The sequence below is a fragment of the Balaenoptera acutorostrata genome, chromosome 12, assembly GCF_949987535.1.
Source record: "Balaenoptera acutorostrata chromosome 12, mBalAcu1.1, whole genome shotgun sequence".
NCBI lineage: Eukaryota > Metazoa > Chordata > Mammalia > Artiodactyla > Balaenopteridae > Balaenoptera > Balaenoptera acutorostrata.
In genome coordinates, this window is record NC_080075.1 from 92,438,327 (window position 1) to 92,461,689 (window position 23,363).

At 49.7% G+C, this 23,363-nt stretch overlaps 2 protein-coding genes across 6 annotated transcripts in view; one reads left to right on the forward strand and one right to left on the reverse strand.

The window, feature by feature from the left end:
- TRAPPC12 (trafficking protein particle complex subunit 12) overlaps positions 1-2,610 on the reverse strand; it is a 64,715-nt gene extending 62,105 nt beyond the window's left edge. Inside the window, exon 1 of the mRNA XM_007195689.2 lies at positions 2,482-2,610. The gene's annotated coding sequence lies outside the window, so the exon portion shown is untranslated. The remainder of the gene's footprint in view (positions 1-2,481) is intronic.
- A 3,434-nt stretch (positions 2,611-6,044) lies between these two features.
- EIPR1 (EARP complex and GARP complex interacting protein 1) overlaps positions 6,045-23,363 on the forward strand; it is an 88,405-nt gene continuing 71,086 nt past the window's right edge. Inside the window, exons 1-3 of one of the 5 annotated variants that reach the window (XM_007195691.3) lie at positions 6,045-6,192; positions 11,321-11,404; positions 20,358-20,490. In XM_007195691.3, coding sequence (XP_007195753.1) covers positions 6,151-6,192; positions 11,321-11,404; positions 20,358-20,490 — 259 coding nt within the window. In that variant the 5' untranslated portion in view covers positions 6,045-6,150. Of the gene's footprint in view, positions 6,193-11,320; positions 11,405-20,357; positions 20,491-23,363 lie in introns of those variants that run through there. The other 4 variants (XM_057558417.1, XM_057558418.1, XM_028162240.2 and 1 more) reach the window with 4 other exon arrangements.

The following is a 23,363-nucleotide window of genomic DNA, read 5'->3' on the forward strand; positions in this document are numbered from 1 at the left end:
TGTCCTGTGACTTCAACAGCCATACAACTTGAATTTTCTAGAATGATTCCACTTTATACCCATGGTTGCAGTAAAATTAAGCACCTCTTTTCACTCTCAAGAGTCCTGGTTGAGACAAAAATGGTCCCACTACTTATGTATCACGGAGGAACTCCTGCACATGGGCACCATAAGCTATGACCATGAATGTCACAAACAGAAAATACAAACAAAATACCGCCCCCTTTTCAAAGCCCCCAAAATAAAAAATCTGGAAACCACCACTGCCCATAGGCGTCATAATAAATACACAGCAGTATATTCAAAAATGGAATACTAAACAGCAGTGAAAACGAATGAGCCATCCTATAGTGAATGCAACAATGTTTGAATCTCACAAATCTAATTCTGCACCCAGAACCAGTAGAAAAATAAACAGTATGATTTTCCATATAAAGTTCAAAACATGAAAATTAAACCATATACTATTTTAGGAATACAAACACAAAAACAAGGTGATAATAACACCCAATTCGGTTGGGGAGGAGGTTGGAAGTGACAGCGAGGGGAGGTTTGATGGGGGAGGGACACATTAGAGTCTAAGCCACTGGCAACACTAGTGGCAGAAGACGCATTGGGTCTGCACTTGATCTTCGTGTTTTCTGTGTATGTTACATGCAGTCTTTACATTTCATAATCTAAAAATGGAAAAGCACGTGAATCTGTTCTTGATTTGCATGTGATATAAATCTTTGCTTCTCTTACTATTGATTTAATAAATTCTATGAAATCATAGACATGGTTTTAAGCCTGTCAGCACCAAAATGCTAGCAAAGAAATCGGACTTTCTCTTTGTCCAGTTGAGTTCTTTGCACAATGAGCTTAATTAATGCCTTAAAATATTTTTAAAGTACTAACTTTAAGTGATTTAAATGCACTAAGAACAATGAAAACTACTGCTGTTCAGGCTCCCTTTCTGGACATAAGACTCTGCAATTACAAATCTTTTACCAGATTGCAATAATGTAAATCGTATTTCCATGAAAGAACTATGCCATGAGGTAGGAATCTAATTAGCACATATTTATAAAAGCCCCACGTAAAGAACACCCACCACAGATCAAGCATTTTACATGAGTTATCGTATTTAATCCTTAGGATCAACTCACAAAGTATTAGCTCCATCATACAGCAGAGAAAGTCAAGTGACTTGCCCAAAGCCACAGTACCAATACTTGATGCTGACAGGATTCCAACACAGTTTTTCTGCCTCTGCTCTCCTTGTAAGGCTCCTACACAGGTCGTGACTGAGAGCAGCAAGCTGAGGCACAAAGAGCTCTGAGTAACTGCTTGAGTCTTAGTTTCACTACTAAATAAGGTGACCTTTTAAAACGATTTAATCCTTTAGCGTCGGCTTCCTCATCTGTAAACTGGGATAATGAAGATTAAATAGCAACAGATGCACAGGAACTTTTTAAACTGTGATAAGCTGCACACAAACATAGTAATTATAAGTTTAATGACGAAGCAGAGTGGTAACACAGTCTTGGAACGGTGAAGATCCTGTCTGAAATCACAGGATGTGTGGGCTGGTGAATATTATCCTATTTCCAGTTCTCAATCCCTTCTCCCAGCCCATCACACAGGGGCCCTAACTTGCTGTGTGCCACCCAGTACAACCTTCTGAATTGACGAAAAGAGACAAGAAGTATTTAAATACAGTGTTTTCCAGTAGCTATAAAGAGATATGGCAGGTCCAAGGAAATGTTTCATTGGGGTCAAACTCTTTTGTGGATGAGGGTGAGGAAAACAGGCATATTTTAGAGCACATCTTTGAGCCTTATGCTGTTTTACAATAAAAGTGCTTTCAAATCTTCCCAGTACATGCACTCTTATCAGTCAGCTCTGTCCTGGATGCTGTCCTGGAAGGAATCAGCCAACATTTACAAGACTTACATGCTTTTACACAAACCACCGCATTTTGCCCTCACAATACTGAGTCTGGTCGGGCGAGTCACTGTGAACGTCCACCTACCGAAGAATAAACCAGGACTAAGAAGTCACTGAGGGCCACAGCTGGGACCTGGGCCGCAGACCCCTCCCCAGCTTTCGGTGCCAAGCGTTGGGGGCTGCTCCGGGGCTGTGCAGCCAACGGCCGCCCCCGGAAGGGAAGGCCCGCGCTGCGGACCCGGCAGGGCCAGCCTGGGCTTGGCGGGAGGAGGGACAGAGACGAGACCCCGGGGAGGAGACACCCTCGGAGAGGAGAGACCCCCGGGAGGAGACCCCCGGGGAGGAAACCCCGGGGAGAAGAACTCCCGGGAAGAGAACCCTGGGGAGGAGACACGCCCGGAGAGGAGAGACCCGGGGACAAGAACCCCCGGGAGGAGACCCTCGGGGAGGAGACCCGGAGAGAAGACCCCCGGGGGACTGTGTCTGAGGGCCGGCAAAGCTGCGGTTAGGGACAGCACGACTCCCTCCCTACAGCCCGGGCCCTGTCCTCACCTGCCACCGGCCCCCTGGGGATGGAGAAAGGGTCACCTACAGCCGTAACCCAGGGCGCAAGGAGAAGGCAAAGGAAGCCGGGAAGGAGGGACTGGAATCGGCGCCTCCTGCGGCTTCTGCGCCTGCGCGCGCCTGCTCCCGCGCATGCCCAGTGCAGGAGCCGAGCGCCCGGCGCGTTTCCGGTTCATGCTGCGGTGGGCGGGGCGTGGGCCCCAAGGTGGGAATCGGGGGCGGCGAATGCGCGGGGGGAGTCCAGCCCTTCCCGGGGACTGGGGAGGGAAATCGTTGTGACCCTCAGAGGCGACAGACAAACCTGTGGCAGAGGGGCAGATGGAAGGGAGATGGTTAAGCTCTTTTTTTTCCTGGCCAAAGCACCCTAGAGACATTTATTTTCAGGGATTTGTCTTTGTGCTTATCTGTATTTTCAACTTTTCCTGCCATGCATCTGTACTACTGTGTAACCACATTAACGATAAAAATGGTAATAATAATAATACGAATAATAGCTGGGTGGATTTAATCCAGCAGTATGAAGATCCTGCATTCCTTAGCGCCACAACTTAATCTTAGGCAAACGGTGCCGGTGAATAGGATGCCCACGTCTGTGCCTCTGCTTCCTTGATTTCTGGTGTAACCACCCAGAGCTCTTCGTTCATCCAAGGATTCCGATCCAGCTTAAGTGCCAGGCACAGCGCTAGGCGCTGGAGCACAACTAAGCCAAACCAGACCCAGCCAATTCTTTATTCTTATTTATTTATTTATTTATTTAATTTTATTTATGGCTGTGTTGGGTCTTCGTTTCTGTGCGAGGGCTTTCTCCAGTTGCGGCCAGCGGGGGCCACTCACTATCGCGGCCTCTCTTGTTGCGGAGCACAGGCTCCAGACGCTCAGGCTCAGTAATTGTGGCTCACGGGCCTAGCTGCTCCGCGGCATGTGGGATCTTCCCAGACCAGGGCTCGAACCCGTGTCCCCTGAACTGGCAGGCAGACTCTCAACCATTGCGCCACCAGGGAAGCCCTATTCTAATTTTTTAATGATTTAAAATATTTTATTTTTGACAAATAAAAATCGTATATATTTAAGGTGTACAACGTGATGTTTTGATATATCTATACATTGTGAGATGATGACCAAAATGGAACGAATGAACTTATTCATCACCTCACTTATTTCCCATTTTCTGTGTTTGTGGTGAAAACATTTGAAATCTACTCTCCACAAATTTCAATTATAGTATATTTTTTAAAATTGGAGTATAATTGCTTTACAATGTTAGTTTCTGCTGTACAACGAAGTGAGTCAGCTGTATGTATACATATATCCCCTCCCTCTTGGACCTCCCACCATCCCACCCACCTAGGTCATCACAGAGCACCGGGCTGAGCTTCCTGTGCCTTATAGCATGTTCCCACTAGCTATCAAGTATAGGATACATTATTATTAACTATCTCTCCAGAACTTACTCATCTTATAATTTCAAGTTTGTACCTTTTGATCAATATCTCCCCTTTCCCCCGACCCTCAGCCTCTGGTAACCGCCATTCTACTCTCTGTTACCTGCCATTCTACTCTCTGTTACAATGATTTCAACTTTCTCTTTTAGATTCCACATGTATGTGGAATCATACTGTATTTGTCTTTCTGTATCTGGCTTATCTCACTTAGCACAATGTCCTCTAGGTTCATTCATGTTGTCACAAACGACAGGACCTCCTTCATTTTAAGGTTGAATAATATTTCATTATATATATGAAAAAGCACGTTAAAAAACATTGACCAGCTTAAACTGCTTATTCTCCTTAAATTGATTAATCAAACCTTGAGTTATTTTACAGACAGCACTGCACGTGTCTCCAGGATGACCCCCAAAGAATCTTCAGTCTACAGAACTCAAATAGAAATGTCGCTGGAGCCCTTTATGAGGCAAGAAATCTTTCAATAAGGAAAATCTGGCTTCCAGCAGCACCGGTAGTTTATATGGACTGATTTGAGGCTAACCAATCAGCTTCCAAGTTTGAAATTTCCCTGACCCCTTAAATTTCACCCCGAACGTTGGACTGGGGAGACAGACTTGAGACCTGTCTTCCGTTTCCTTACTGGTCAACCTCACAATAAAGCTCATTCTTTTCTCAAAAGCTGGTACCATACTATTGTCTTCTATGGGCATAGGGCAGTGAGCCCTTGCTGAGTGTGTGCATACACACACACACACACACACACACAATTTAGGTTGTTTCCATGTCTCAGCTACTGCAAATAATCCTGCAGTGAACATGGAGTGCAGATATCTCTTCAAGATAGGGATTTCATTTTCTTCGGATCTCAAAAGTGGGATTGTGAGATCATATGGTAGCTCTATTTTTAATTTTTTGAGGAATCTCCATACTGTTTACCATAGTTGATGTATACATTTACATTCTCACCAGCAGTGTGCAAAGGTTCCCTTTTCTCCAATCCTGCCAACACTTATCTTTTAACCTTTTGATGACAACCATTTTAACAGGTGTGAGGTGATAGCTCATTGTGGTTCATCTGCATTTCCCTGATGATCAGTGGTATCAAACATCTTTTCATATACCTGTTCCAGACCTCGTTATTTGAAACGAAGATTAAGGGAAGAGAGAAAAGTTAAATGGTCACACAGATGAAGGAGAGGTGCATGGTCCTGGAAACCTATGGGACCCAGGTTAGTGAAGGAGGTTCAGCTATGGGGATTTTGGGACTCCATGCAATGTCATTCCTGTCTGCCAAAGGCATTGCCTAATGTCAAGGCAGGCACTTTAGGAGTACTGCCTGAGCGGGGCAACCTCTCCAGCATGACAGGCCTTGGAGATCCAGGGACCCCAGGATCTTCCCACCAGGCTCCCTACAGAGGCAAATGCTGCCAAACAATGCCAGTGGTTCGATGCCAGGCATCACCCCTGCCCTGGCAGTGCGATCCCTTGGCCACTCCACACACACCGCCTGGCGCCTGCAGATATGAACTAGCCCGGTCCCTGACTTTAAGGATCCTGGTCCCGGCCTACCTGAGTCTGACAGGCCAAGCACATACCCTAGCCCCCCAACTTAACCCCTCTGTACCCTCAACTGTCACTGAAATTTGCAGCGGCCCATCTGTAAAATGTAAGAATGATGCCTTGGCCGTAAGGCTGGAGCGAAGAACTTAACGACAGTGCCTACAAAGCATGCGTCCCGGCGCCCAGCCGTCCAACGACAGCGTCACAGCCCCAGGGGAGCCATTCCCTCTGGGGCGATGGAGCAGGGAGGGCCCCGAGCTGCAGACCGCCGGGCGGCCGTAACTGCGAGCCGGGCCGGGCCGGGCCGGCTCCGCTCCGCCCCGCCCCCGCCTCCCCGCGGGAGTCCCCAGGCCGGGCCTCCCCTCGAGGTCCCACTCTCCGGGGCCTGGGAGGTGAGAGCCCGGATGGGAGCCGAGAGCCCGGATGGGAGCCAAGTGAGCATGCGCACGAGCCCGGCGCTGCCGCCATTGGCCGCCGGCGAGGAGCGCATTGATGACTCATCAGGAAAACACAGGAAGTGAGCCCTACGGAAGCCGGGGTGGGCCTGAAAGAGTTCCGGTTCGGCGCCGCCGGGGCTGGAGGGAATGAATGGGCGCTGAGGTGGGGCGCGCCCGCTCCAGGGACCGGCCTTAGGCGAGTGAGCCGCCGCACCATGGAGGACGACGCGCCGGTGATCTACGGCCTGGAGTTCCAGGTGGGTGACAGGAGGGCCCCGCGACGCCGGTGCAGCCGAGGTCACTGGGGATTCGGGGGCCAGGGGCCTGCGTGATACACGGGGGGCGCAGCGGTTCTGCCCGCGACCCCCGGGCTTGGGAGCCCCCGCCGCCTCCCCTCAGCCCCGGGCGTTCCTTGTGGCCTGATTCTCACCACTCACTTCGGTGTACTTGCTTGTGTACCTTTTCTCCAGCATTGGCGTTCCTGGAAGCAGGCACTCCATTTTTTTATTTTGGGGGGGGCGTTTAATTTTGACACAATGTTAAAGCTACACTAAGAGTTGCGAAGATACACGGAAAGTTCCTGTGTCCCCTTCCCCCAGCTTCCCCTAATGCTCACGTCTGCTGGAATTTCACCTGTCTCCCCTGCTTCTTGTTTCCTTCTCGTCCTGTACTCTCCAGTGCCTGTTCGCCGTGACCGTGGCACAGTGGGAGCTCAGCGAAGGGCTGAGATGAGTGGACCCCCCTAGTGTAGCAGTGGCTCTCCTAGGGGATGCACGTGGCAGTCTAGAAGGACAGGGAGAGAGCCTGTGTGGACAGAGTGAAGGAGAGGGGGGGAGCGGGGTAAGGGATGAGCTAGAAGGGCAGGTAGGTCGCATTGAGCTGGGCCTGTTTCAGCTCGGTATTGCTTTCTGTTTATTCAAATGGCTTTTGAGGACCTGTTATGCTTGAGTCGCTGAGGGACAGTTACAGAGAAATAAAAACACAGTTCATAGCTGTATAAGCACTTGATACTTAATTGTGTGCAGCTAATGTGTGTTAAAACCATACATGATTTCTGCTTTCAAGAAACGTACAGTGAGAGAAGCAGCAGTGTTCGTTACTAAAAGCCTGGACACCACTGAAACTCCTGAGGTTTAAATCCTGGCTCCAGCACTTACAGTGTGACCTTGGGCCTCAGTTTCCTTGTCAGTAAAATGGGAAAATGAGCATCTCCCCCTTGTGGCTGTTATGAAATTAAATGAGTTAATACATTTAATTCAAGCACTTAGAACACTACCTGGCATATAATAAGCATTCAGTAAATGTTGTTCTGATTATTATAATGAGACAAAATTCTTACAGATAAATTCCACACAAGGCAGTGTCTTAGTGTCCTATGAGTCATGAGCTGTTACAGGGCTTGACAGCTGGCTCTATCACACAGACTGGTGCGTTAACGACCAGTTATTGAGAACTTAACTGTGTGTCAGGCACTCTGCTTAACACCGTACGTATATTTTGTTTAATTCTCACAGCAATCGTATCGGTAGATGCTCTTTTTCCTGTGGTCTATGGCTGCTTAGCTAGGGATTCTAACCTAGGTAGGTTTTAAACCCAAACTGACTTCAAAGCTCCTTAACCACAAAGTTAAACTGCTTTCTCCTTAACAAGGTACACCTGTGGGTACATCCAGAGGGTGCACAGGGGGAGAGAAGGTTCTCTGACCTTGTGCTACCTAAAGTGTGCATCTTCTTCCAATGCTACTTAATAACTTTTTGATCTACTTAAGTAATCTCCTAAGTAACCCGGAGGTTTTGATCTTCACTGTTGGATCTCTGAGGTAACTGAAATGTTGTTTCCTGGGATTTTGACAAATCAATGGAGTAGATCCTTGCCTTGGGCATCAAGCATTTTATCTGAATCTCTTTATCTTTTTTTTTTAAATTTCTTTTTTATGTTAAAAAGAAGTAGCTGATTTTTGCACTTGTTTACTTTACACAGCTCTGTGGGCCATGGCTTTCTTGAATTTGAAGAACGATTACTGCAGTAAACATAAAAGAACCGAAAGTTATAGTGGAGGTTTGGTTGTCAGTGATGTTTAAATCACTGTGGAGAACAGTTTACCTAGAAGATGGGGATCTGATTATTGACCATTGACTGAAGGTGATGAGGCTTGGAGGGTAAAATGAGGCACCACTGTGCAAATAAGAGGCAGCAGACCGGCCTAGAGGGGCCGTTAAAATGAGAAAATGCCAAGCACATCCGTGTTTCTGCAACGCTTTGACTTGTGTTCATGATTTTAGTTCTTTTTCTTTTTGTGTATTTAAAATTTTTAAAACAAGTAATTCTTACGAGTTGTTTAAGCAAGTCAGTGGCTGAAAATCTGATTAAAATCAGCCAGCCCTAAGCACTCCCTTTCCATCTTATCTGAGTTCTTGAGAACAACCACTTTCAACATTTTAAAGTGTTCCTTCTAGTCTTTACCTTCTTGCTTTTATCTCTTGATACAACCTGGCGACAGGATGGCTTGGCACGTGAGGATTTTTGGCTTTTTCTATGCTCTCATGTCTTCCTTCAGACTCCCAATGTAGTTAATTACAATCTTTTGCCAAATCTGTACTCAGGTTTCTCGTTTTTCTAATTACATTGTTGACTGCTGATTCAAGTAGGGTTCTATGACTTGTTTAGCCAGCTTTTCAGGATTTTTGCGCAGAAAAAATTTGAATTTTTTTTTTTAATTTCAAGAAATATTTACTTTTCTAATTGCCAACATGTTTCAGACTTTCTAACTTGGATACACAAAGTCCGAAGACCAATTTTGCTGGCCTTAGTTATGTCAATGGGATTCACATCAGCGGTATCAAAGCATTTATTTCATGTTTCTTACCAGACTTGTAGCACAATGAATAGCTCCTCTGGTTAGTACAGATAAAATTTTTAAACTGAAATTGTCATATAAAACAAGTCTAAGACAAGAATGCCCCTAAAGCCATCCCCTTTCTGGGTTCCTAATTCCAAAGGCAAAAGTTATATTTACATAAGATCTGATTAGAAAAAATTAGGAAGTGAAAAAGCTAACAGTTCCTTCTGTTACATGTCGAGCACAGCATGTGCTCGACATGTGAAAATTTGAATTTTGAGTTCAGTACCTTACCTTATTTTTGTGTGCGTGTCCTGGATTGCCTGGTTAGTGCCGTACGTACTAGCTGTGCACCCGGTGCTGGTTTCTCCTCCTGGAGTTTCCACTTTCTTGTTCTGCATCCCTTTGAGCCAAGTGCCTAAATTCTTGTGTTTCTATTACCATGGCCTCTAGATGGTCTGGGGTGTGCTGTTCCTATGACACTTGCTCTGCAAAATGATGACTGGAAATCTGTTTACAGTAGTAAGACACGTAATATATCAAATCTTGGGTGAGTTCTAGGACCGTTTTTCTCAAAGGGTGGAAGATTATTTTATAGGATGTACAATAACTGTGATCAAGTAGCCAGTGGATCTGCTGCTTCTAACCCAATGTACGAAGACACTGCATTTTAACAGTGACAAATTTAAGCACAAAGCCATCTTATAGCTTCATTCTATGGATTTGTTGTATCTTCAGATATTGCATACATTATTCGTTGGGGTTTCTGTCTTTGCGTCCTTCCAGCATTGGGTCTGGTTTTCAGTTCCTCCAGCTGTGTCGGCTCAGGTTCAGTTGTCTGGGGTTGTCTTGCCTTCCCTCTCGAGTCTTTTCTGGTTTTCTCCCTCGCTTTTGAAGAGGTGATTGCTCCATTGAGTTTTGTAGGTGAGTGTCCGTGTGTATAATCACGGGTGCTGGCTCTTCTGCGGCAGCATCCGCCTAATGCTTGCATCTTCTGCCGCCGTTTCCCGTTGTCTCCTCCCCCTCCCCGGTCCCTCCTCGTGGTGCCCTTGCAGGGCTCCCGTGCTGGCGCCCAGATCATGTCTAGGGCTGAGCCGTCGCGTGCAGCGCGCTGTAGGCTCTGTAGGTGGAGGTGGGCCAGGCCCACGCCCAGGCCGACAGGAGTTCTTGCAGCTCAGGGCTTTGTTGAGTAAACCCTTTAGCTGCCATTTACCCCGAGGCCAAGGAGTCTGGCAGAGTCCGGCTTCCCCACAGCTCAGCCTCCCACTCGGCCCCACGGAGCCCAGGCTGCTCCCGAGGAGATGCCAGCCCGTCCCCAGCCCTGCTCTTGTTCTTGCCCCAGCGTGTGCAGGGCACCTGTTTCTGCCACCCTCTCCGGGCGGTTCCTGGTGTTGCCCCCGCCTGTGTCTGGGGTGTCGCTGCCTGCGTCCTCTGCAGTGTCTTCTCTCAGCTGGGGCCTTCGCCGCCTCCGAGGCTTTGTTCTCAGGGCGCGTTTGGATTACAGATGTTTCCGCGTTTCATTGAAGGCAGAGTTTGTGTTTGCGCTCTTCATTCTCCTTCCTGCTTTTGTATGGTTTCCCAGAGTCTGAGAGGAGAGGAGAGAAGCCTTCGCCTCTGTTTGAAAAGTGAGCTCCAGACTGGGCTGGGCGGGGCGTCCGGGGCAGGCGGCGGGCGGGCACAGGAGCGCCGTGGGCTCAGGTCACCTGAGATCCACTCCAGGGCTGAGGTGACCTGGAGCTCCAGGCTGAGCAGGTTCATCTCACGCTAGTTCACCCTCGCGCCTGGCCTGTGACCGGGGTGGGGAGGGTCCCAGGCCTGTGACCGGGGTGGGGAGGGTCCCAGGCCTGTGACCGGGGTGGGGAGGGTCCCAGGCCTGTGACCGGGGTGGGGAGGACCCCAGCCCAAAGCCTCGGGGCTCTGCTGGCCCCTCCTCCCCCGAGGACCCTGCGCTCCGTTCGCCCGGCTCTGGGAGCCTGTAAGCAGCTCTCGTCAGCCTCACTGCTCTGCCGCCGGTGCCAAATGGACGAGGGCCTCCAGGTGAAAGTGGGTAGGAGGTCAGCCCTCCTCTAACTTCTCTCCTTTCCTGGAGCCTGCATTTCATGACTGTGGCAGCTTTCTGAAGCCTTGAAACAAACTCAGGCTTTTTGGTTTAGTTTTTCCAGCTGGCTCTGCAGGAGGCTTGGCTTAAACCACCTGTTCTGCCATCACTGGGAGCCATTTTCTGCTCTGTTATTGAAGAATAATTTGTTCAACCAATCAATTACTGTTGAAAATAAATAATGGTTTTGTTAAAAAACACAATTTATATCTTTATTGCTTAATTTTTGTGCCCACTTACAATTGTTTCCAGATATACTTTGGAAGTGGAATTGTTGTGTCACAAAGTGTACAAGAGTTGAGGGCTCTTCGTGCATGGTTCCAAATTGCCTTGCAGGCGCTCTGTACCAGTTGCTACTCCATCAGCAGTGGAAGAGGCAACTGTCTTTCTAATCTGTCTGTTAGATCCACCTTCATACATGTGTGTGCATTTTCCTTCCCTCCTGCAGGCACGTGCTCTCACACCTCAAACGGCAGAAACAGATGCCATTCGGTTTCTGGTTGGGACGCAGTCTCTAAAATATGATAATCAGGTAACTATTTTTGACAAATGTATACATGTTAATTACTAAGCCTGTTCTTAGTTTTATAACCATTTCATTCTTGATTTTTCAAGCAACATTTGAGAAAATTAATGCCACACAAACAAAATAAAACTTTCATTGGGATTTACATAGCCAACTGTATGTGATGATTGAATTAAATAATTTAAACTTATTCTGTGTAGCATTACTGCCGTAGTTTCGTGTTTTGGTTTTGTGGGTGTGTAGGATTCACCGTGTAAGTGGTTGAGAAGCAACGCAGGGTACGAGGTCAGCATCACCCCTTTGACCCCAGCCAGCGGTCGACTGCTCTGATGGCTCACAGCACTCTCTCTAGCTGAGCCTGGACGAGGCCATAATCCCATCACAGCATAGAGTTCCAGGCTGTCGCTGCCAGTCGGTCCAGGGAGATATACAGGGTGTGACCCATGTGCTGTCCTGGCCACTATAGTGGAAAGGCTGTTGGATACTCACAAGGTTGAGGTTCAGTCCACGGCTTGACACAGAAGCGTGACCTTGAGCGAATGGATTAACCTTGCCGGGCTTCGTCTTCCTCATCCTCAGATAGAGGTAGGGCTGTCCACAGGTGCCGTGGATGTTGTGGAGATGTGCACTGCCTTTGATCTTGGGGAAACGCACATCAGGCGGTGTCACGTGGTGCAGCCCCCATCCAGTTACTGTTGTCACTGGGGGGGGAATGGTGTTAAAATCGCTGTCCAAGAGTATTCGGTGCCACATGGGGTGTGGTGAAATCCTCACTCTCCCATGCTGATGAGGGACTTTATGTTGGCATAGTCATTATGGCAGCTAATTTGATGGTATACACCTAGAGCTTCATAAATAAATGTTCACATTATTTAACACGTAATTCTTACACTCAAAACATCAAAAAAGCTTTATATACAAGGGATAATATCGTATTGGTGCATAGAATGGTGAAAGCACGAGAAGCGATCACATCGTGCAGGTAGTAGGTTGGACCCTGTGGCACTCCCATCCGTGATGGCAGATTCCCATGATTAACCTGGCTGAGCCCGGCCCCTGGGCATAGTGCTCACTCCCTGCACGCGTGAAAAGCTGAGTCTCCTCAGAAGCGTTGCAACCTAAAAATTCTTAGGTGATTCTGTGAAATGTTAAGATTTGTATATGCTGTGTGATCACTATTGTGTAAAAAAAAAAAAGGTAGATTGTTTTGCAATATATACAAATATCGAATCATTCCGTTGTACACCTGAAACTAATGTAATGTTTTGTCAATTATACCTCTATAAGAAAAGTAGATAAAGTACAAAATTGAATTTCTGCATAGAATAAAGACTAGAAATAGGTCAAAAGGGCTCGAAATTTGAGCCATGGTTATCTTCAGGGAATGTGAATGTGATGTAAATTGTTTCTTTATAATTTCCGGTTTTCTGAACACGTGTGTACATGTATGTGTTACTTTCCTCCTGGAAAATGTCGGATGGGAATGATTTATTTATAAAGACAGTTAGCGTGGCTGTCTCACAGGGCAAGAGGAAACCCCGTGACGGCACTGTGCAGCCTGGGGGTGCTGGTTGGCGGGGAGAGGGGAAGGCTAACCAGGTGACAGCACAGGGGGCTGGTGACAGGAGGCACAGCTGCTTCCTCTGGGGATGGATGGGCGCAGTTTGTGATGGGGGAGGTGTTAGAGGCCTGGGGACAGAGCCAGGTGGACGACTAACTGCCTTTTTCTCATCTACTTGGGTTTCAATTCCACCCAGCTCCAGGCCTGTACCATTGACCTTCTTGGTAGAACATCAGTTTTTATTTTTATTTTTTTTGGCCGTGCCACGCGGCTTTCAGGATGTTAGTTCCCCAACCAGTGATTGAACCCATGCCCTCAGTGGTGAACGCTCAGAGTCCTAACTACTGGACCACCAGGGGATTCCTGATCATCAGTTTTTAAACTTCTTAAGAAAAGAAAGAAATTGTTACTATTATTTAATGAGGGATGCTTATAAATTTTTTCTAGAAAATATTAAAAGCTGACAGAAACACGTGAATTAAAAACAAAATGAGGTAGTGTAAGGCATTGATAAGTTACATTGTACCTGGTTTTATCAGGCAAAACTGTATACCATTTGGTTATGATAGTAAGAAAGGATCAGCCCCAAATGACATAAAGTGCTTTAATCTTCCTGAAATCCTTTGTGAAGCAAGATAATCTCGGGGGCGGGCCCAAGCATCTGCATCGCTAACCAGTGTCAGGGAGCACCTCTTATGTGGCCCTGTCATAGCGGATTGTAACTATCTAAGCCAGAGGGGACGTCAGCCTCCTGACAGACGTAGTTTACAGCTCCATATGCCTGTTTATCAAATGTACTCTCTACGGGAACAGTCCCGGCTTTTAGAATACGGGCCGTCGGTCTGTGGGCCTAGTGAAAGAAACGTTTTCATATTAGATGAGAGACTTTGGTTCTTCTTAAAAATCAGTCTTAGAAATCCAACTTTCCAATGGTAAGGTCCAGAGAAGTTCGGTAGTTAATGGTAACAAGTGCGTAACTCTTGGTAACCTCTGCCGCATCCTCCAGTGTGTAAGGCTCCTAGAGTGCTAGGTGCAGAGCCACTGTGTCCTCTGCCGGCTCTTTCCTTTCAAAGCCCTCCTTAAGCTGCTGATTCAGGCTTGCAGCCTCTGGCTTCAGTTATTTTTTTCTGGCCACGGTTGAATTAAAGGGCGGAGGCTGAGGTTTATAACTTTCTCTTACACTCTTCACCTGTGGTGGTCTTTTGGCTGTGAATCCAGACGATGGGAATGAAGGAGTGTTTCTGACCTGCTGGTGTTTCCTTTTCTGTTTCTGGGAAAGGTACGTGGCCTTGTTGGGACAGTCATTCATTCACTCACTCACTCATTCATTCATCTGCTCAGCAATGCGTATTTAGTGTGGTGACAGGACTCTGATTCCTCTCACTGTGTTACGTGTGAGACTCACAGAAGGAACAGATACATTTGTGCCCCGAGTTCAGCTTCCAATGATGCAGTGACATAGATGTGCAGATAATTGCAGTGACACTGAGGAGGGAGGTCCACGCAGAGTGGCACGTGGCCGGAAGGACACATATTTCTTCCTGGTGGCATCAGAGCCAGCGTCACAGAGAAGGGGGCGTCTGAGCTGAGGCCTTCAGGCTGCGATGATTGTGTCACTTGCCGGTGGGCCCGTGTTTTCATAGTACTTTGGCTCATTCCCGGGGAGGGAGCCCAGGGAGAAGGGAGAGGCGAGAGGGAGCAGGAGGGCCAGGCCGCGTGCGTGGACACCTGTGCCGCTGGAAACAGCCCTCACGCTCGGCGTGCATGTTTCGTCTCAAACATGCGTGCCTGTTCTGCTCATGCCACATGTGTGTTCCTCTCACACGTGACCGTGCTTCCCCTCACATATAGTATGTTTCCTCCCACACGTGACATGTGTTTCCCTCGTACGTGAGACACAGGTCTTCTCGCACGTGATGTGCGTGGTTCCCTACACGTGTGCCACATGCTTCCTCCCACGTGTGCCACGTGTTTCCAGAGGCACCTGCCCCCGGGAGAGGATGCCCTGTGGGAGGGGAGCACAGCATCCCTACTTCCTTCTGTCTCCGGAGGAAGTCCGGTTGTCCCTCTGGTTTCCCACAGTGTTATTGTTATCACACCATTACCACCTGCGTTTTAAAATGGCGAGGGCCTTCTCGCTGACTGCCCCCGTCTCCTTTGCCCCGTCTCCGGCTTGCTTCCCGGCAGTGAGGGTGGACAGGGGCTTCCCCTCTGTGTCCCCTCCCGTCAGCGGTGTCGTGTGTGTCCCCGTCTGCAGTGCTGTGTGCTGGGTGTCTGTCATTCCCCTCCTTGGGACGTGCTCCCAGCCGCCTCCAGCCGTGAGCTGGTGAGAGAGAGAGATAATGATGGGGGTCCTGGCCTGTGAGCCACGGGGGACTGAGGGCCAGACAGGGAGTGCAGGCGGGTGGTGTCCGCTGCGCCCTCAGTGGGCAGGGCGGGTGCTGTTGGCCCCAATTCCAAACGGAGGGATCGGCTCTGAGCAGCCACGCGCTTTCTCCCGGGGGCCCTGCTGAAATGCGGCAGGAGGACCACTAAGCCCCCGGCTCCCCTCCCCCGCGTCCTCCTGGCTTGCACGTGCCGTGAACCGTAAAGCTCGGCTGGGCGAGGGCGCGTCCTGGACGCTTGCTGTGGCGGCCCCACGGCTGATGCCCCTGTGGGAGGAGGTGCCGCCCCTGCCCCGAAGCACCTGCAGTGCCCGCTGTGACAGGGACAGTGGCGTCACGTGACCTCAGCCCAGCTCTGAAGCCTCGCCCTCCGGAGCTCCGCCCTGCCTGGGGAGGGAGGGGTGGCTGGTAGGGTTTCTGGGCCCCGGCCCAGCTTTGCCTCAGGCCATCAGCTCCTCCCTGGCAACTGTTAATCCCTAGAAAGCGCCCCTCACCTGAGTCAGTGCTGCTGAATTCAGCTCGGCTGTTTCTGTGAAGCTTTGAGGACCTGTCACAGTTGCCGGCCTTTCTCTGTCCCATGAGCTGCTTTGTTTTCTGTGCCTTTGATTCTGCTCTGCCTGTGTTTGCAGCGGGACGGGCACTTCCGGGGTCTTCCCTCCCTGAGCTCTCCTTTGTGACAAGGTGGGCTCTCCGGGGAGGCTGTGCTCCTCTGGTCCAGCGGGAAGCTCAGGCAGAGCCCGGGGCAGGGCGTTCGCATTGCAGGGGTTGGTTTGCTTCCGCGCCGTGCTTTCCCTGCAGAATCTCTCTGCGTGTTGCTTCTCCCCGATTTGTCGCGTAGATGGGTGAGCGCCAGGGTGGCCGGCCCTCTCTCAGCAGTCACTGAGAAGGCCGACATCCCCCAGGGGCTGACAACACAGCTGCCTTCTTTCCCCGGTGGCTCTTTTCCTTTGTAAGCTTTTTTTTTTTTTTTTTTTTTAATGTGTCAGCTCCATTGTTCTGTATTTGTATTTTGACTGAGGACAGCTTCGCTCATGTGCCCCCTCTGCCTGCAAGTCCTGTCTTTGGCCACCCTCAGAATCACCGGAGGCGTTTGTGAGAAATTCAGGTTCCCAGCCCCACTCCAGACTGAGCCTCCATTTCTCCCCCTTCCCCCTCCTGCCCCTCCTCCTCCCCCCCTCCTGTCTCCCCCCTCCCCCCGACCCCTCCCCATCCTTCCCCCTCCTTTAGTGACTGCAGGAACTTACTGCTCCTGTTAAGGAAGCATCAGGAAGAGCTGGGTTTCTGGTGAGGCTGGATCCAGGGCGGTTTCTGGAAGCGAGAAGGGAGGATCCTTAACCTTCCCCTGGAGGCGAGCTTTCGCTTTTTCCTTTCCAATTTTACCACATTTTTTTGTTTGTTTTTGAATTTTTAAGAGTTTACCTTGAGTTCAGTAGGAAAGGAAGCACACAGAGGGCAGCGGCCTGGAGTCACTTGCTCCGGTGACGGGTACCGTGGACAGGGACAGCTTTCTCAGCCCTGATTCTGCGGGAAGATGAGGGTGCTTGATTAAGATCATCTTTACAGGCTTCCTAATAAGTTTTATAACTCTGGCTTCTAAATTTTTATAGTGTCATCTGTGCCCTTAGCCCTGCACTGGTAAGTCCAACTTTAAAATTTTAATAATGGTAATTCAAAATACGTGACCTTGAGCTTCATTACAAGCTGTTGGAAGCATTTTAAAAGCTCAGCAATTGCGTAAAGAATTTAAAGTAACATTTACACACTACCCAGACAACCACACGTCTTCCCCACCCTCTGAGCCAACACTAAATGTTCTGTCTTTTGTGCCCCCATAATCTTTTGCACTCACCTTAATTATAGTGTTTTCTCCACTATAGTACTTGTTCTTGTAATTGGCCTGTAACTGCATATGTTTATGCAGCAACATTTCTGTGTACTTTATGTGAGCTGGGCACAGGGTGGTGCCCTGGGAACAGGCAGTTAAGTTACAGTCTCTTTCTTCCGAATCAGGAGCTGCCTGCTACTCTTTTGCTGCCCTGCTGCAGTGCAAAGCCCAGTGTCCGGGAGGGTGGGGTATCCCGTGCCCCGACGGTGTGGAGGCTCTTAGCACAGGCTCTGGAATCCCGTTTCTTTTTTTTTTTTAAAAAGAGCTCCTGACTTATTTATTTATTTATATATTTTTTTGCTGTGTTGGGTCTTCGTTTCTGTGCGAGGGCTTTCTCTAGTTGCGGCGAGCGGGGGCCACTCTTCATCGCGGTGCGCGGGCCTCTCACTATCGCGGCCTCTCTTGTTGCAGAGCACAGACTCCAAACGCGCAGGCTCAGTAGTTGTGGCTCACGGGCCTAGTTGCTTCACGGCATGTGGGATCCTCCCAGACCAGGGCTCGAACCCGTGTCCCCTGCATTGGCAGGCAGATTCTCAACCACTGCGCCACCAGGGAAGCCCCTGGAATCCCGTTTCTAACCGAATGAACCGTGATACTCCAACTCTGTAAACCTCGGTTTCTTCCCCTGTAGTCGTGGCTAATAACGATAGGTTATCATATCATCACAGGGCTCTTTTTAGGATGAAAGGAACCAGCGTGTGTAAGATAGCTCGGTGCCTGTCGCATTTTGCATGTTAGTCATTATTCTTTTGATCCCTACTTGTTTGTGGTAATGATGTCCTACCATTCTCTCCGAGCGCACCCGCATTACAACATCTCATGAAGATGTATCCTTTGGACCCGTCCATGAGCCTACTGTAGGTGAGGACATGGAAGAATCCTAGGACTCCCAAGCTGAATGATGAAGGTTAAGGGCCACCGTATCAGAGTATCAGGCTAGGAGAGGTGGACCTGGGGGCGGATCTTGGACTCCTCCCTACGCCCGCCCAGCCGTCTAGGGCAGAGGCTGACTTCTGTGTGCCTGAGCGTGTAAGAAACGAGCCCGGAGGAAGACCGGCTGGGATCACATACTAGAGCCTGGTTGGACTCCGCGTGCTTCTGGTCTTCACAAGAAGGAAGAGCCTTCCCCAGATGGGAGCAGGTCCTCCAGAGGAGCGCAGAGTGCGGGCGCAGAGGTCAGAGGTCCGGCTCGCAGGGTGGCTCCCAGCCAGGAGCCGCAGGTGTGCAGGGGGCTGTGCCCTCACCTGGCACCTGCGTCCACAGAGCCAGCGGAGGAGGAGCCAGAGCGCTTGTGCTCCCCCGTGTGGTGGTCCCGACGCTTCAGGGCACTGCGGAGGGAGAGCTCTGGGGAGAGGAAGAATGGTACATTTAAGTGCCTCCTTTTTTAAGTGTTCATGGATTTTCTGATAAGGAGGAAAGGTGTCAAATACTTAAGAAAAAAATTTCCTGTTCACCCTAACAACACAAGAATTCTGCCTGATTTTGTGTATTGCCTTTTAGTCTGTGTTCACATATAACTTTTAGAATGTGGAAGCTGTCCACCAGGAGTATTTCCAAACCCACTGTGAAAACTACAGTGGGCTATGAGTGCTGGAAGAAACTGACTGAAAGTAGTTTTAAAGGTAAAAACAATAGTCATGGTTTTTAATCTCCCTCCCCCAGAGAAGGGCGGGAGCTAGTGTGTGTGGCGTCCCCCACCAAGGTCAGCCCTGCACGACCCCTTGGTCCCAGCAATCCCAGGAGCTTTGTCCCTTCACCTTCATTGTATTCTCGGGGACACTGAGGCTCGGGGTCACACAGGCTGTAAGTGGGAATGGCGGGATTTGAATTCTACTCTGAGTCCAAAGAGACCCCTTAAGGTACCAGGGGTTGTTTTCACATGAGGACACTGTTCAAAGGAAGCAGCCGAGAACAGAGTGAGAGGCCCTGAGCAAGTGCAGAGTGGAGATGCTTCGGGTGTCATGGAAACGTTTTTTAAAATAGCATTTAATGTTTGTCTGACTGCAGAGTAGTGCATATTAACCATGAAAACTGTTAAAAATAAAAACAAACCACAAAGAAGTAAAGGAAAAGCCACTATAATCCCACCACCCAAAGGTAACCGGTCACTTTCTGGTTCTCTCATTCAGATGTGCTTGCTTTTTAACAGAAAGTGTGTGGTGCGTGTGTGCAGTTCTTTTACTGGTTCTTTTCCCCTTGGGTATACGTTACGGACCCTCTTCCCTGGCACTAAATAGTTTTTATAGTAGGATGGATGGCTTCATAGTATTATATTACAGGCAAGTACTACAGTTTATTTGAACAATTCCCTGTTGCCAGACATTTAGGTGGCTTCTAATTTTTCATTATGACAATCGGTGCCACAGTGAACATTCTTGGATATAAATCTTTGTGCAGATCCATGATTACAAGTATAAATTTATTTTTAAAATGTTTAATTTTATTTTTCCCAGTGACTTGGCTGTTGATAAGAGAGTGAACGTGGACATGATTTCCATTCCTCTAAAAATTATCCAGAAAAGCATGGCGATAGCACGTGAAACTTTTCATTTAGTGGCTAAAATGTCGTGTTATTATAATCAATGTTATATGATCAGAAGCGTTGACAGCTGTTGGCTTTGTTTCTAAGAAGAGGTTTAAGATGTGCTAACATGCAGTGCTTTCTCACCCCTTCCTGCCTCAGCTGTTTCAGACGTGAGTTGAATTGTGCCCACTACAGAGCGGGCAGAGCAGGGCTCAGACTGGGCCTCCTCGGGCAGCAGTGCCCTGCCCCTTCTCCTCCCACAGCTGTGCAGCAGGTCTGGGACAGTCTTGGCCGGGGGGCACCGTCCTGGACGACTCTGGCCCTGGCATCAGCCGTGGCCTAACCAAGCGAGGCGGGGACGCAGCTTTGGTGTCTTGTCTCTCTAGGAGTTGATGTGGTGGGGGGCAGGGTTCTGTAGCTGCAAATCGTAACAGTACTTTGTGGGGATGTCACACTTGTCTTAAGTGTATACTGTTAGTGTAGTAAGAATAACTGTTAAGGAAAGATGTGAAAGATGCATTTGATTATGCCTGTAGTCACTGTGTCCCGTGAAGGCATGTGGAAAGTGTGTGAGGTTCTGACATTCTCTTTCCTTGTGTTCGTAGATCCACATCATAGACTTTGATGATGAGAATAACGTTATAAATAAAAATGTGCTCCTCCATCAAGCGGGTGAGATCTGGCACGTTAGCGCCAGCCCTGCAGACAAGGGAGTGCTGGCCACCTGCTACAACAAGAGTGAGTACCCCTAGGGCTCTGTGTGCGCCCGCTGTTGGGTCGGCCCGGGATTTATAAGAGGTGCCGCTCAGGGAAGGGCTGCGTTCACAGAGAAGTTGTGACGCTGTGGGTAAATGTGGATTACGCTAGGTGCTTACTGTGATCCAAAGCCTAAGAACTGAAGCGGGAATCGTGGCTGTTCCAGGAGCGTTGACCCCGGGAAGCGGGAGTGATGTGCCCGAGGGTCTCCACGGGTGGGCGTAGCTGCCCTCCTCCTTAATTAACTGCACCCTCAGGAGGGCAGCTGGACTTGCATCTTCCTCATCACCTATCAGTACGTGTGATAGCAGGACCAGTGAATCACAGCTTCTCGGTGCGCACGCGTGCTGTATGGTCACGATCCTTCATAGGCTTCTGCCCAGCCTCCCGTCCGCCTTCCCGTCTCTGGGGCCTTTTAGCGTTTGTGTCAGTCCAAAGTCTATGGTGCTAAACTGGCCACATGACTTCCTTAATTGTTGTTACTCTGTTGTTGTCAGTAACTAGCATTCAGATTCTGGCTTTGGGAGGAAAGGAGAAAGGAAGCACAGAGATGTGGGCTTCCACACAGAGCGTCTAGAAACTGTTTGCTCTTGAGGAATCTTGGAATTGATTTTTGTTATAAATAGCAATGTTTAAATTATGTCTGTTTATTGCAACATGCAACCCCCCCTGCAAATCAGTAGAAGTCTGCACTATGATAGATGCACGCATGCGTGTGCATGTGTGCACACAACACACAAACACACACACTCTGGAATAAATATCACAGTGGCCTTGTAAATAACTACAGAGAATTGGATTAACTCACAACTTATGTTTATAAATGCAGGTGAGAAAATCTCCCTCCACACCTTTTTTTTCTCCTGCTGAGGAGGGGGGGTGAATAAAGCAGCATTAAATCCTTTTGCACAGCCCAAGTAGGCACTACTTGCAGGCAAAAAGCTTCTTGCAGAGTCATGTTCTCTGTCTTGAAAAATGATAGTGAATTTGCTGTAGGTTAAAGTAAACTAGACATTCAAACTCCTTTTCCAAGCAAGCCACACACCCATCTATCCGAGCTTATGTCTCTGTCATTGGAGGAGCAAGTGACAGATGTAGCTTGTCCCAGATTATCGATAGGGATCTATAACTGCTGTCCATCTGACTTTAGCCATCTCCTGGATTTTTGTGAAAATATGTTCTGAGAGTCCAGGTGCTGGCAGGGAAGCTGTATTAGTAGTAAACTCTTCTGGAACTTATTCTACGTGGATGAAGATTAAAAAAAAACCCTGTAGCTTTTCTTTCTGATAATTTTACAAGAAAATGCATCACTGTGGAAGCAGAACGAGGGCACGTGGGCGGGTGAGGCTGGCTCTGCGGGCTGTGCGGCCCAGGGCCGCGGTGAGTGTGCGCGGCACCGAGCAGGTGGCTGGGCGGGCGTGGGACGTGGCCCTTTTGGAGGCTCAGTCACACAGCTGTGTAATCACTGCTCAGAAAACAGTTACGGATGGAATCGGCTGATTTAAGCTGAATTGAAAGACTGGTCTCCGGGATTTCAAAAGATGTGGTGAGTTTCTTTGGAGTGAGGGCGCTGAGATGTCCAAGCAGATGAGCAGGAGACCCAGGCCCAGGTGCCACGGGTGCTGAGCTAATCTCAGCGTTTGCGCCCTGAGCGGGGAGAGCACCCGAGACCAGGGGGCGAAGGTGACCCCTCTGTGAGAGCCTCTCTGTAGCTCACGCGTAGTTAGTGAGGCCCAAGGCCACGGGACTGAACAGCTGGAAAGGGCTCTAGATGCTGATGGTCCAGTGATTTCTGCCAGATCGTCCCCAGTTATTTTCCAGTGTTTCCCTGTTAAGGTGGAGCCGGGACGGCGGTGAGGAGAGGTGGCCCCACCAGGGATGGGCAGTGGGCCCTGCTTCCCAGCCGCTTCCCAGCTCTCCATCCTGACCACTCTGGTAGCCTCTGGCGATTTCGCCTGTAAAATGGGTGCAGTTCGACCCACACCATTATTTGGAAGCAAGGAGCGAGGAGGGCTCAGGCTGGGTATGTGAGGGTTTGGGGGAACCTGGCGGCCCAGGTCCTCACGGGCGCCCGGGAGGCCGCGTGTTCTGGGTGCCCGGCCTGGTCCCGCTGAGTCTTGCTGGGAGCGGTGGTGGCCCCGGCCTGGCACAGCCCGCAGGGTCCCTCAGGAGCACCTCAGCCCTGCTGCCCCTTCAGCCGTCCCACCACCACGGGAGCTCCTGAGTTTGGGGCACAGAACCTTCAGGGGTAGGTGCTGGGGTGCTCGAGGCCACAGGATCAACGTGCTGTCTCTCTCGAGCGTCAAGTTTGTTTGCTTTTCTGTACCGAAACCGTCATTTATAGCCTCCAGTGGGTGTTGTGGTTCTGAGGGGAATGCAGACTCGCCTGCATCTCCTGACCATCCGAGACTTGCGGGGGCCTTTCGGACAGCGCCCCGATCCCATTAGGCAGACGCGGGCCAGTCTGCAGGTTCCCGTGCAGGATGGGCCGTCTGCCTGGCTTAGGCGTGGCCCGGGGAGGACGAGGCGGGGGCTCTGTTCTAAGCGGACGGAGGCCCCTAGTGTAGCAGGAAAGACTTGGCAGTGGCACGGCCCTTCCCCGGCACCCCTCCGGCGGGCAGCCTCCCAGGTCCTGGCACCATCTCTTGCCTTCACCTCCCTGGCCAAGTCCAAAGGCCCCAGACGGATGGGCTGGTGTTCCTCTCCTTAGGCAGCGTCCTCTCACCTCGGCCTCCCCCTGCAGTTGGAGGATCCCCGCCTCTGTCCCCGCCCGACCCGTGGGATGAGCCACGGCGGCGCCCTAGGCCCCAGTGGGGTCCTCTGAGGGGCCGGGTTGGGGCATCGGGGGGGCCCGG